This window comes from Artemia sp. Qi Xiang Cuo, chromosome 8 (assembly GCF_049724085.1).
Source record: "Artemia sp. Qi Xiang Cuo chromosome 8, ASM4972408v1, whole genome shotgun sequence".
In the NCBI taxonomy this organism is placed as follows: domain Eukaryota; kingdom Metazoa; phylum Arthropoda; class Branchiopoda; order Anostraca; family Artemiidae; genus Artemia; species Artemia sp. Qi Xiang Cuo.
Window position 1 is genome coordinate 24,431,466 of NC_142801.1, and position 14,727 is coordinate 24,446,192.

The 14,727-nt window shown below is 34.7% G+C and overlaps 1 protein-coding gene across 1 annotated transcript in view; it reads left to right on the forward strand.

Annotated features, from left to right (window-relative positions):
• Window positions 1–14,727, forward strand: part of LOC148949264 (RING finger and SPRY domain-containing protein 1-like) — a 314,716-nt gene that overhangs the window by 27,755 nt on the left and 272,234 nt on the right. Inside the window, exon 2 of the mRNA XM_089092665.1 lies at window positions 10,294–10,575. Within this exon, the coding sequence (XP_088948791.1) occupies window positions 10,379–10,575 (197 nt within the window). The 5' untranslated portion in view covers window positions 10,294–10,378. The remainder of the gene's footprint in view (window positions 1–10,293; window positions 10,576–14,727) is intronic.

Sequence of the window (14,727 nt, forward strand, 5' to 3'; positions counted from 1 at the left end):
TTATTCACCGTTTGCACAGTAATACGAACAGTTCTATCGTATTGTATATTTGCGCATCTTCTTTTGGGGGATATGGACGAGAAGGGGAGGTTCAGCATAAAGAGGATTTGATGGAGACTGTAGCCTCCCTCACACTTAGAAAAATCCCCTTTTATTATGTAAGAAAATAAACCTGATTTATTTCTAACTATCAAGACATTGTTGTTCAACAGTTTAATTTTAATGAAAGGGGGTAGGGGGGCAATCCTTACTAGCAACCCTCCTAACATTTGCATAGGCTAAAATATGAGGCAAAGAAGCAGAAAGAAAAAAAAGGATTTTTCAAATGAAAGTGGAGAGCTAAGGAAAGAATTAAAACAAGCATAAGTTGTCCTTTATTTAAGGGGAGTTTCACCCCATCCCCCTCCTCTCTTTAGAACGCTTCGTTTTTAATTTCAAGCTCTAATGTTATAAAAGGTGATTGAATAAAATGCCTGTAATTACCAGCTGGCTCTATTTCTTGCTTCTTAAAATGCTCTCAGGATTTATTTGTCAAACTTTAATGAAAGATTGGATGGCGAGCGGCGTGGCTACACCCCTTAATCAATAGGCCGGTCCGTTTTAAGCTTCAACGCCACTTTTTAATTTGTTTTGAAAAAAACATATTTTACTTTATTTCATTAAAATAGGAATTGATTGTGAAACTGGTAATGGTGAGGATTACTCCGAGATTTCCGAAGGAAATTGGAAATCCTGTTTCATTTCATTCTGATTTCCTTGACTGAAATTGAAGCAATACCAGGATTGGGAATTAATACAATATGAGAAAGAAGATTATCTGAAAGCTATTCTAGAAATTTGACTCCTGGGAAACCTCAGTAAAGCCTGTTTGTGAGACATCTTATGGGTGTTAATGCTCATAAGGATGTACAGACTTGCGTGAAGGTTCAGTAATGGAACACTGGATGTTTATATAGCAGGAAGATTTATGTGGTAAACTTTTTCGACCAATAGTTGAACGTTTTACCAGCATTCCGTTAATGATAATTAGAATTTCCTGTTGTTTTCTGTGTACTATATCGTAGGCAGTACAATAGCACTGCTAAAGCAAGGAGCAATGTGGCTTCAGCGTATTATTTATTACTATATTTTTTTTTTATCAGGCCATTTTGTACGGAAGGAGTAGTCGTAGAAACTTCGGAAAGAGCCCAATTGATCAGAAATTAAAAGTTTTAGTGGTCCTCTTGATAATCGATTGTGATTATAGGGCAACCAGTCCCTCTCTCCCAAGGCCCTCTTTGGCTTCTATCTCCCTTAACCGTAAATATTTATTTGCATAAACCATCTCTGAAAACAAATTGCTTCCAAAAAGACTGCAGTAGGAAAATACATCAAAAATGCAGTTTTTTTGTAAAAAGTTATTCTATAATCATTTTTTTTTGTTTTTAATTAAAAAAGGCACTCACATTTTTAATTTCCGTTCGAATGAGCACTGTCGCGACATTCCAGGACCACTGGGTCGTTGCGATCACCCCTGGGGAAAAGAAAAAAACAAACAAATAAACACGCATCCGTGATCTTTCTTCTGGCAAAAAATACCAAATTCCACATTTTGGCAGATAGGAGTTTGAAACCTCTACAGTAAGGTTCTCTGATACGCTGAAACTGATGATGTGATTTTCATTAAGATTCTATGACTTTTAGGGGGTGTTTTCCTCTTTATTCGAAAATAGGGTAAATTTTCTAAGGCTCATAACTTCTGATAAATAAGATTAAACTCGATGAAACTTAAATATTTAAAATCAGCATAAAAATCCGATTTTTTTTATGTATCTACTGATATTAAAACTTCGTTTTTTAGAGTTTCGATTATTATTGAGACGAGTCGCTCTTACTATACAGTTCGTTACCACGAACAGTTTGATAATATCTGATCATAATTTTATCGCAGCTGGTTTGTTCTAAATAGTAAAAAAAATCCAAAAAATATCCCTCCAGGGGGGAGCCCTGGGGTAAGAGCTATAAATTATACAAGGTGCCGATTGTTTACATACATCTAAAGCTATCAAATTGAAACTTTCAGGGAATGTTGAAAGGAATGCTGGACTAATCAAAATACACTACGCACATAGAGTTTGTCAAAAGGGCGTATATGCAATATCTCAGGAATGGCTAAGGATATTACGTTGAAACATTCAAGGAGTGGTAAGGGGGTGTTTTAAACTGAATCGAAAGACACTATGTGCATCCAGGTTGTCAAAAGAGCTTATCTAAATATCTCAGGAACTGCTCAGGTTATTAAGTCGAAACTTTCTTTGAATTTTGAGGGGGATGTTAAACTAAATAAAAAGATACTATATGCATCCAGGTTGCCAAGAGGAAGTATCTGCGATAGTTCTGGTGCAACTAAAGGTATACATTAGTTGCTTTAGGAATCTAACAGAAACTTTGAGGGAATATTGGTCAAAATGATTAAGTAGATTATAAATTTTGGCTTGAGTGGGCCCATAGGAGTTTATCAAGGAAAATAAACTTCGGAGATGAATGTGGTTGTGTTGATTTTTTGCGAGAAATATTTTTATTTTTTGTAGGTTGATCTTCTTAAATTTCTGTCCATTAAGTCACCTCAGTTAAAGCTTTAGAACCAAGGAAGCCCCGACCGGAAACAAATCGGTTTGCATTGATTCTTGACATCTATTTTTATTTTTAGTTTTTTAACAGAAAATAATAATTTTTTTATGAACGAGATCAAATGTATTTATTTAAACAAAAGAGGATTTAAATAAGAATATAATGATAACAAAATGTCGATCAATAATTGTCTATATTCGAGGCTGTAACAATAGGGGCGTGAGGATGATTTCAGCCATATGTATGGTAAAAGCTATTCGGATTTTCAATCCATTTATTTGGATAATATTCCCCCTCTCCACCAATCCAAGATTCTATTGTGAAACTATTATTAAATTAGACAATACTATGTGTGTCCAGGTTTTGAAAAGGGCTTATGTTGTGAAAAATCGTTTAAAAATTTCCTCTGACATACAAATAGCAAGCTGAACTATGGATTCTTATAGATAAAAAAATCAAAAATTAAAATATCCTTTTTTCCATGAAAAAGACTATGTTAATAAAAAACGAACAGAAATTAATACAAAAAAACTTTTTTCCACAAGATAAGTGCTACATCAAACCAAAAATGAACAGAAATAAACTCAAATAATTTTCAAGCGTAAACCTATCGCAAATCACAATCCATAAACAAATAAAACCCAAAACGAACACAAATTACAATAAATAAATGAGTCAAACTCAAAACGAGCCGAAATTAAAATGAGTAGGTCTGATCCCCCCCATACCTTCTGAAGACCAGAACATAATTTGCACTTTACGGAACAAAAAACAACAAAAAACAAATGAATGTAAATTAACAGTTTAATATACATATTCTGATATCTATTCCTTAAACTCTAAATAATTTTGATTTATTAGAGTTTTGTTTTTGGTATAATAAAAGTTAAGGGTATGAAGGTGGAAATTTTAGGGAATATAGAGAGTTGTTAGTAGTAGTAGGTAGCTAGTACTACTATGACTAATCCAACTACTAGTTCCAGTGTGACTACTACTAACATGAAGAGTATTAAGATGAAAATTTCCGGAAGTGTTGAGGGGGATGTTCAACTAAATTAGATACTGTGGATATACAGGTTATCAAAGGGGCATATCAGCAATATCACAGGGACGGCTAAATGTATCAAGTTGAAACTTCCAGGGCTTGATGAGGGGGATGTTCAACTAACCAAAAGACAATATGTTAATACTACTGCCGCTGCTAGCACTAGTGCTATTCCTGTCCTAGTACTAGTGATAGTACTAGCCCTACAACTAGTACTACTAGTATCCCTATCAACACTATTGTGACTACTATTACAACTATAGTTAAATGTATGAAGGTGAAATATTCAGGGAATATTGAGTGAGGAAGTTGAACTGAATCACAGCACGTCGTCTGCATGTAGGGTGTCAAAAGGGCGTATCAGAAATGTCTTGAAAGAGCGTACACAACAAAAATTACAATAAGTAACAAAGTCAAATTCAAAACGAGCAGAAACTAAGATAAGTAAGGCTGACGTCCCCCATGCCTTCTGAAGGTCACTTTACTGAAGACAAAATACATTTTAAATGTTTTCACTTTTTAACCTGCACAAATCCAAAATTATTAAGACTTTAAGGAACAAATATCAGTATATTTATATTAAACTGTCGATCCACATTCATTTTTTTTCAGTAATCTTGGTTATGACCGAGTTTTTTTTTGTTATGAGAAATAGAAACATTCGGCTCGAAATAAAGATTGTTTTCAGTAAAGTGCAACTTATTATCAGTAAAGTGCTTATGATCCTTGACGGTTCGTACTCGTATACACCTCACTATTTGATTTGTAAGGATTTCTATGGATTGTTCTGAATTTCTTTACATCCCTATTAGTATCAACGTTTTAGTATGCTATAACGTTAGACCATATTTATATTGACAACACTGTTCAAACGGTACTTGTGTATTATACAGAACACATCGGGGAAGTAGAGGTAGGTCAACTCACAAGAGCATTTTATCATCGTTAACCATTTCTATAGATTGATGGTATTCCAAATTTATAATTAATAAGCTATGAGTTAAGAACCCCCTCGGGGTTACCTTAGCTGCTAATCAGTTTGACTCTTTTTTACCACCTTCATACGATCCAATTCGCAAATGTTATCTAGCTTTGTTTTTTTCCCTATTATTCAATTAATATCGTTCATACAGTTCAATTCGCAAATGCTATACCTTTTTTTCGCAAATAGAGTTATTTTTTTGGTAAATTATACAACTTTTCATCATTCACAGTTTTGTAATTATCCCCTGATGCATTCTTAACCAAACCCGATGAGATGAATTTAAGCTAGAGGTTATCAAACTCTTTGACAGGTTTTGACTCATAAAGATGTCCGACTTGCCTGTATCGCTAGTAGAAACATTATTTTATATTAAAAAAAAAAATTGTTATAGTAATAGATGAACGAACTTGGTAAAGCATATATCATCTAAACCAGTCTGATTGCATTATACAATATCACTCCTAGTTCTAAAACATTTTTGATTACTTTGTAGGTCTATCAACTTGATACGCCTCAGTGGTTCCTATATGTCCCTGCAAAGTATTTCCTATATGTCCCAGCAAAGTATTTCCTATATGTCCCAGCAAATCCATACGACATTGTGAGGGGATACTCACTCTCTTTGAAAAGGTGTAGAGGTCCCGTAGAATAGCACTGTAAGGAACATAAGCCAAGCAAATCCATACGACTTTGTGAGGGGATACTCACTCTCTTTGAAAAGGAAAGGTACCAAGGAACATAACGCCATAGAATAGCATAGGAAGGAACATAATATCATAAAATCCATAAGGCCATGCTCTGGAAAGGTACCAAGGAACATAATGCCATAGAATAGCATAAGAAGGAACATACTTACATAGAATCCATAAGGCCATGCTCTGGAAAGGTACTAAGGAACATAATGCCATATAATAGCATAGGAAGGAACATAATGCCATAGAAGTATAACTTAGCACTGTACTTATAATCAATTCGAAAACATATTTTTATAACGAAATTATTTTGCTTTTAATTGAGCTTGGCTGTTGAAAATCAGAAGAAGACGAATAAAACTACTTCTATGTCACCCAGAAAGGAGAAAAACAAATAAATTTGCATGCATTAGATTTGAAAATTCGTTCTTCTTTTTGCTGTCCGTTTTTTTACTTAATATTCTTTTCCAAAATCGCGTTAGTTTAGTTTCGCTATTTAGTTCAAAGTCTAATTCTATTGGAAAAAATGAAAACTCTAATTTCCCATGCTACTTTTTTCAGAACAATAGGTTTCTCGTTTATTTGTAAAAAAAAAAAGTTTAAACTATTATTATCTTTTGGTCTTAATCTATGCCTGAATTACTAGCCATCTAATTGGATAGAAATAACTCTTAGGCTAATCCTCGGTACCTGTCTTACTATTATGTCTATTATGATTTACACCACAGGAGGGTGTAAAAAGGGAGGCTTTGAATGAATTGGGTTGGAGGGGAGGAGCGTGCGTAGCTGTGTTGGCCTCGGGTGGCTTGGTGTTGTGGTGAGTTGTTAGTAGTAGTAGTATTAGTAGTAATTGGGGTAAGTGAGTGACAAATTTAGGAGTGGATCAAGAGTCTAATCACACTCCAGGTGCATTTTTAGAAATATTTACTTCCATCCCCTCCATATACCACTCGCGTATGCTGAACTTAGATAAACATTGTGGTGTAAAAGCATAACTTTCGTAAATACACAACCAGCTCAGATGGAACCCAAAGAAAGTGTTTTGAGCTGCTAACTCTGATAATTTTTTTTTATAAGATTGTACAAAAATATAGTTTTAAACTTGAAACTGACGTAGTATACATTAAAATCGTCACAAATTCATCAGAATTTTATATTAAAAAATCTAGTGCCAAAAAGAAAACAAACTCAAGCCAAAGTTAAGGAGAAAAGTTATTTTTGCCCCAGGAGGGCAACTGCCACTCCCCTAGACCCTGATTTAAACCCTCCCTTTTTACACCCTCCCGTATTAGTAGCTGTCTTAACTATTATTCCTGTAAACAAAAGAAGCTAGGGCTAATATTCATATTTCTGGTCCAAGAACCCTTCACTTTCAACATTTTGCAAGGCACAATATGGTGCTAATGAAAGTGTTCTACAACCACAGCCACTCACCTTCTTTGGCGATTAGTCTTTCGTGCCAATATTTGTCAAGATGACAAGACAAAGACGCACTCAAAACGCCAAAGTTCTCTTGATTATTACCTAGAGGAGGAACATTTAGGAAAAAGCAATTGAGAAACAGCTTTACTCTCCGTTGTGTATGCCCATTTTGAAATACGCCCCTAAGAGGACTATCCTATCAAAGCGAACTGTTGGTTATTTCAGGGGATGCGGCTTAGATTTATATATAATTGTGGCATAACTTGTTGGACGCCCAGCAAAATATCGGGCATTTTGAAGGCTCATCAGGTGAACAGAAAATATCCATGAAATTAGACAAATGACTATCAATGTATCGATATAATCGCGTTGAGAGTTACATTTTTGGAGGGTTAAAACTAAATAAATCCCGAAATTACGCCGATTTGACAGGCTCTATATAGTAATTGAAAATTGAATAAAATTATATTTTTTTGCCTGTTAAAATTTCAATAAAATTTTGTTGGAAATCTAAATTATTTTAATAGTTTGTGAGGCTTTTTGGTATCCCTGTTGCCACAAAAGGTGCAAAACCGTACTAGGTGCCATGAACTATGTAAAGAAACTTAGGTGATTCAGTTGTATAATCGAGTTCTTTTTACTATAAAATCTCTATAGATAGAACATGTTATGCCCCCCCTGGTCTTAGTGTTTGTCTAGTCATATAGCAGACATGAGGGGTGAAAAAGCATTACATGCTAAATTTCAAAATATGATCTATCTATCGTATGAGACAAAAAAGAGAAGAGATAGCGTTTTTCCATGATTAGATGTAGATGAATCTTTTTGTAATCATATTCAAAGATGACAAAGTAATTTGGAACAGGAAGTCTTCAGCATAAAAACGACGTTAAAAACGTCTAAATCCTAGTTTATCTAAAAATTTTCTTTGACTTGTTTTATTACTACTGTTCATGTGATTCAGTAAATCAGCGGTTGCTGCCGACGTCAATCGACATTGGATTTGTTTGGAATAAAATGAGGAAAATAAATACTATTCTTCAGTTTTTTACTTCATATAATGGAAAATGAGTACTTAAAATGTACTTAAAATAAAAGTCGAAATCGTCAATAAAAGAGAAAAAAAAGAGATTATTATCCAGTCCTTGCGTGTTAAAAAGTGTGCTCTAATTCTATGGTTTATGTTTGTGATTCGTTTTCTTGTTGTTAATCACATTATTTTGCTGCGCATCACATTAACATATTGATTTGCATTTCAAGTTGTGGGCGTATAGCCTAGAAGGAACTGAAATATTTGATGGGCTCTTTTGTATGGAATTTTTAGCCAGTAAAAACAATGATTAGTTTTTGAGTCGCAATATTTTTCACAACTACAGTCCCTGTTTCCCTATGATTGAACCTCTAATGATAGAGGTGATCAGAAGTAAAGCGTAGAAACCGCTGTTAGTGTCGGATTATAGTGAAGCTGCAGTAGCTTTAAGATTAAGCTGCAGTAGCCCATTAGTAGGTGCTTGTTCTACCAAGTACATTTTCTATGATATGACTTAAATAGTGTTTATAAGTAAATAAATAGTCCAATGGAAAGTAGAAGAGATTAGTATATTATAGGAGAGTTTTACCTAGCTCTTAATTTGAAATTGTATATGGAAATTTTTGTAGAACCTATTATTAAATGAAGAAGTAAAAAAAAGAGGTTAGAAGTGTGTTGTATATAAGCCTGCCCAAACACGTTTTGTTGTCAGAAGGGCGATTTTCCTGCCATCTGGCATCACAAATAAATTACCAGAAAACCAAAAGGTTTGGTTCTACGATTTGACTTATTAGGTATGTTTTTGTTCTTGCGACAAACTGTTTGAACGTTTTAGCCTGACAGCCCAAGACATGCGTGACTGCTGATTTATTTACATGTTTGTTTAGTAGATAAAAATTACAACAGAAAGTGCTAAGTTGTCGTTTCCTTTTATATTTCTGCTAAGCTTTACACCAATTTAACGTTTAAATTGGTAAATGAGAGGTGGATCATATTCCATTGACAGATTGTTAGTCCATAGATTAGTCATATTTTATTTGCCATTCAAGGATGTAGCCTATAGCGAATTTTTGAACGCTTTGAAAAAAAATTCTGCTAAAATCTCAAAAATTTATTTTTATTCTTTTGTAAAAATATGAAAAGTAAGGTGCGTGTTTTAAATTATTGTACAAAATCTTGGAATAACACAGAACATACCAAAAAATATGGAGAAATTATTAATCTTTGAGAAATTAAAGATTAACCTAGCATAATCATTAGACTAATATATTTGTTTTTTATTTGAATATAAATTCAGATGCCCGTGCTATGATTTTGTTCCCAAGCTTGGATTCAAAACTTTTCAAGGTCAGATTCGCTTATTTCTGCCTACTTTCCTCTCTCCTTTTCCTAAAAAACGTCCTGTCCCGAAGTCTTACAGGATAATGGAACTCGGCGCAACTTTGCTAATGAAGCTTCCCGTTCTGATTAGGTTTGGTGAAGATATGCTCTATAAGTTTGTAATGTATTTTAGACCAAATTCACATGTCAATTGGAAGTTGCATTGTACTGGAAAGTACAATTCACATGTACTGGAAAATCACGAGAGACACATTTCCTTGAAAAAATATAATTCGCAGATTCTGGAATAGTGTTACTAACCTTGCCACTGCGCCCAAATGATAAGCCATTGTCCAAAGAGCTTTGAAAAAATATAATTTGCAGATTCTGGAATAGTGTTACTTAACTTGCCACTGCGCCCAAACGATAAGCAATTGTCGAAAGAGCTTAGAAAGCTGGTAGGAGCGGATACTTGGTTATTTTCACATGTACTTGATATGAATCAAGAACTGCGATTGTCCCTGATCATGCAGCATTATTCAGCAGAATTGGAAAAAATATTCAAAATACTTTTTTTTTTTATTAAAATTAGGATTTCAATGAAAGATCTGACCTTTTTGTCCGACCTGGAATTTTATGAAGCTAGTCAGATTTTTATGTACTGCTTCGACAGACTAAACCACCTGAGAGTGACACATTAGAAACGATTTTCTACCATCCGACCCTATTCGGAGCTTCTGGTTTCGCCAAGTCCCCTGACATCCTCAAAGATTTGAGTCCTTTCTGCTGTTTCATGCAGTTCCACTCTTTCGTTTACCACCTTGAATACTGCCTAGTAAAACTATATTAGACACAGTGTCTCAGCTCAGGGCGTGCACATTGTCAAGCCACCAAAAGCCCCTCTCTCATGATATATTAGTTAGCACCAGTCCTGTGAGTGACTGCTCTTTATTCATTCTTTTAAGTGTTGGGTTGAATACTTTCTATATATAACCTTACCAACACAGAGTAAGAATAGGAGACTGTAGAGATTAGAATTCACCTCGCGATATTCGGAAAATGTGGCTTAAAGAAGTTTTCCTATCTCCCCCCTTTTTTTAAGGTTTGACCTGTTACTAGGACTACATTTTGTTTTCTTGAACGAAAAAAGAATTTTGAGTATGGCTAACTGCAGTGGAAAATTTTCCAGGTGATTCAAAATCTGAAAGGGACAAAAACAATGCCGAAGGTTATTATATAGACATCAAATCTGAAACCAATTGAATAGCATAGAAATGGGTCAATGTTGCTCTCAAGTGGAAGAAAGCCGTCCAGCAATTTCTCCAGATAGTCCTGTCGTAAGAAGTAAAGAAGATCTTTCACTGCTCCATATATTGCCTCCATCTGAGGTTCGAAAGATGAAGAAGCTCTATCCTTCTGTGAAGAAATGCATTCTAGAAGAGCTTCGCACTGTTGAGACAGTGCCAGACAAGTAAGTGCTTAATAACATTTCGGTAAATGATATTTATCGTAAAATTGAAACTTTAATAAGAGTATGTGAGTCAAGGCACTATCCAGGTTTTTTTGTACCCCCCCCCCCAAACAAAAATTCTGGATATGGCCTTGATCTGAGCTTTTTGGTAGTTATTTGTACCGCATTTTAGATGTCTAATTCCGTTTGTAGAACAAAAAATAATAAGAGTAACAATAATTATAGATACTAAAGTAATAATACTGCATATCCAATACATTATATTGCTTTTCTGTGTTTGTTTCAACCTTCTTCATTTTTCTAACATCGCTTAAAACTTCCTTAAAAATAGTGTAATCCTTTCTACTTTTTAGAAAATTCTCTACCCTTTGGGTCATTTAGCCTTCCCCTACACGTGAAGAACTAACAGAGCTAAAAGGAGCAAAAATTACAATGTATTATGAGGGAGGAGAGGCATCTGCCAGGCCATCTTGACGTGAAAGAGGTATCTGCTCTGAGAGTTGGAGAGTTGCAGACGCATCTGCAACTGAGCAGAGGCATTTGCTCAGTTGCAGACGGGAAAATTTTCATCTGGTTTGTAATTAAAATCGTTTGAACAGCCTACTGACGCTTGGAATACTGGAATGCAAACCAAAATTTTGTATTTTTGCATTATATTTAGTGAGTTAAGCATCGGAGGTGGAGGTAGTGGATTTTGTAACATGTTCCAATTGTTGTTCATTTTAAATTTTATTTCCTGTTTACTTGTACGTATAAATAATATTTTCTCATTTATAGTTGTCTTTACCTGCGCATATACCTTTTTTTTGCACGTGAACATATCATTTTGTTGTCCTAAGTTGTGTGATGCCATCGTTTACTCGATGACGTGGTAGTAGTCTTCTCAGGAGTCAAACCATTAATGGACTGTGGAACAGGGGTATATGGGCAGTCGTCGTTTGTTGCTGCATGACTCTGAATGCGAAATTTGGACTTAAAAATGTATGGAATTGGTCAGTGTAAGCGATTCAGCTGTTCACCCTTAGATTAGACTGCAATGGATGTTTGTTTGCCATTTCTTTAATTTCAATGTTTAAGTTCTAATAAAAGGAATTTCTGCTGCAATGTAATATCTACTCGGTACTTGTCAATTAGCTGGTACCCACGCAAGAAGACAACTTTGGTTAATGCTAATGAAATAAAACAAAATATGTTGGAAATATAATATTTTATAAACAATTTTGTGCTATATATTTGCACATTAGGGGGGGGGGGGTATAGCATAGCATATATTAAATACGTAACCTAACCTAGCCAAGGTACCTTTTCCCCCATAAACTCCAAAAAACAAAAGTTTAAATATTGTAAACGCAATGACAAACCACGGTTTGCAATCCAATTCTCTATTGAAAGAAACCCGTTTGACTAGTTTCTTAAGCATCTTCCGTATACAATATATGGCGTGGATTCCAGCTAATTGACAAGTACCATCTACTCCATTTGAAATCAGGGGAAGGATTGCTCACTAATATGCTACTGACTTGTGTTGGTGTTATGCAGAATTGTGTTGATGTCATAGGAACAGAAAAAGAAAACTCCAGGATTCGGTAAAATATATTAATAAAAGTTGTTACTCACAATATTGAATAAATCACATTGCATAAGAGTAACTTTACGCGTAGCATAAAAAAATAGAATGATCTTCCGTCGTCAGAAGACTATCACGAAATGATATCGATTGATTCTTAATCGTATAAAATTCAACAAGATAATGAGAGTTATATTCAGAAGTTAGGAAAAGTTGAAAACAGACCACAACACTTTTCTTGTAAAGGAATATGCAAAGATAGTTCGTTCAAATACGGTATTTGCGAATTGAAAAGAAAAAACTAAGTAAATTCCTTATAAAGAAAGATATTTTATGACAGTTAGAAAAAAAGTAAAAATTGACAAAATAGCAAGAGTTATAGCCAGAAGCTGCAAAATACTGAAAAGGCTTTGTTTGATATCTCTATTTGCAAAGGTAGTCCGTTCGAAAAGGGTATCTGCGAAAAAAAATAATCTGAAAATGCCTTTTAAAGAAAGACATCTATATGTGTATAAAACTGAATGTATGTCTGTGTGTATCTTGTATGTGTATGTATTGCTACACTGATCCTCCGATAGCCAACAAACTTTAGGAAGCTGCTGAGTACACTCTTTCGCTGGTTTTCAGTATAAAATTTGCTTCACACCTCCCCCTAGACCCTCTTAATACTTTTTTCGCTGACTACAATTACTTATCCCTAAACACAAATAATTGACAGTCCCTTCCGGTCATATTATTCACATTTTCTGGATATTCAATTAACAGGTTATTTTATTATGAACTCTGTCATCCAACACACTTCCCAAATTATAATGTATTGCTACACTGATCCTCCGATAGCCAACAAACTTTAGGAAGCTGCTGAGTACACTCTTTCGCTGGTTTTAAGTAAAAAATTTGCTTCACCTCCCCCTAGACCCTCTTAATACTTTTTCGCTGACTACAATTACTTATCCCTAAACACAAATAATTGACAGTCCCTTCCGGTCATATTATTCACATTTTCTGGATATTCAATTAACAGGTTATTTTATTATGAACTCTGTCATCCAACACACTTCCCAAATTATAATGTATTGCTACACTGATCCTCCGATAGCCAACAAACTTTAGGAAGCTGCTGAGTACACTCTTTCGCTGGTTTTCAGTATAAAATTTGCTTCACACCTCCCCCTAGATCCTCTTAATACTTTTTCGCTGACTACAATTACATATCCCTAAACACAAATAATTGACAGTCCCTTCCGGTCATATTATTCACATTTTCTGGATATTCAATTAACAGGTTATTTTATTATGAACTCTGTCATCCAACACACTTCCCAAATTATAACATTTCTTTTTCAAGAAGTTTTCAAAATCGGGTATTCAACAGTCTCGTTAATTTGATATTCAACCTACTTCTCCAAATACTTTTCGAATATAAAAATTCTATCGTTATTTTACATGTTTTATCTTTTTTTCGGAAATAACTCGCAATTATGCCTTTTATGGGTGTTTAAAAAGATTTTAAATACGTTTTGGGATTCTTTTTTTTTGTGAGGTTTTTGTTCACTTTCGTAGTTTTTGCTTATGTTTTTTTTTTGAATTTTTGAATGATTAGAAAGGGTAGTTTGGGGATGTAATGAAAAATCTCGTCTAATTGTTAAGGATATTGTTGTGTAAAATGATAGACGGACAAGGTTTTTCATTTGGGTGACTTTGAGATAATTACTGAGTAAATTATGAGAAAGGGAATCTAAGGTAAACAGAGGGGTTTTGGAGCAAAAGCGTTTTGGAAGTATTTTGTTTAATGATCTTGATTTTGGCTCCCCCCCCTCCCCGTGTAAAGTGCGCTCTATGACCGAAAGTCACCCTGCAGAATGGCAGGGCATATGTCGGTCAACATTAAAAAAAAAAGATGTTTCTTGACAGAAAAGAAGTATTAAGTCATCAAAGCAAAAGATGAGTAGAGAAAAGGTAAAGGTAGGTAAAGGACTAGACTCTTGAAGTCCAAACCGGCGGTGCTGATCTCCGTCTCTAGGCCCTTCAGCCAGGAAGTGCAATGGGGGGTTGGAGATGAGTAGAGTTTCAAAAATATTGAAACGGAGACTTCTTTAAGACAAAGCTATAAACTAAGGGATACAATCTAAGACTCCACAGTGTAATTTTACTGAAATTCGGAGTTTCTTAATATAAATTCTTTGAATGTTTCTGATCGAGCGTGAACTGTTGTTGTTTTTGCTGTCTTATAAGATATCCCATGAGTAAATGAAAATGAAGCATCAATTGTTGTGGGCTGTACTAAAGTTTGTTGAGCCTTACCAGGTTTTCGATCAGTTTTCTGCTATGACTCGAATACTGCACTACTTTAGTATTGTTGAACGAGCAGGATTTGCTGTCGCTCCTGATTTTTTACAAGATATTTGACTAATGACAGATAGGTCGAACGATATATCCGTTACAATGGTCGTTGAGGTTGTAACCGGTACGGGATTAGTTTTCTGCTTTTTCCAGAATCCTGGATTCTTATGTCATTTTGATTGAGCGAGGAATTACCACTGTTTATTTACCCTTTCAAGAAAGCTGATTAACAACAGAAAATG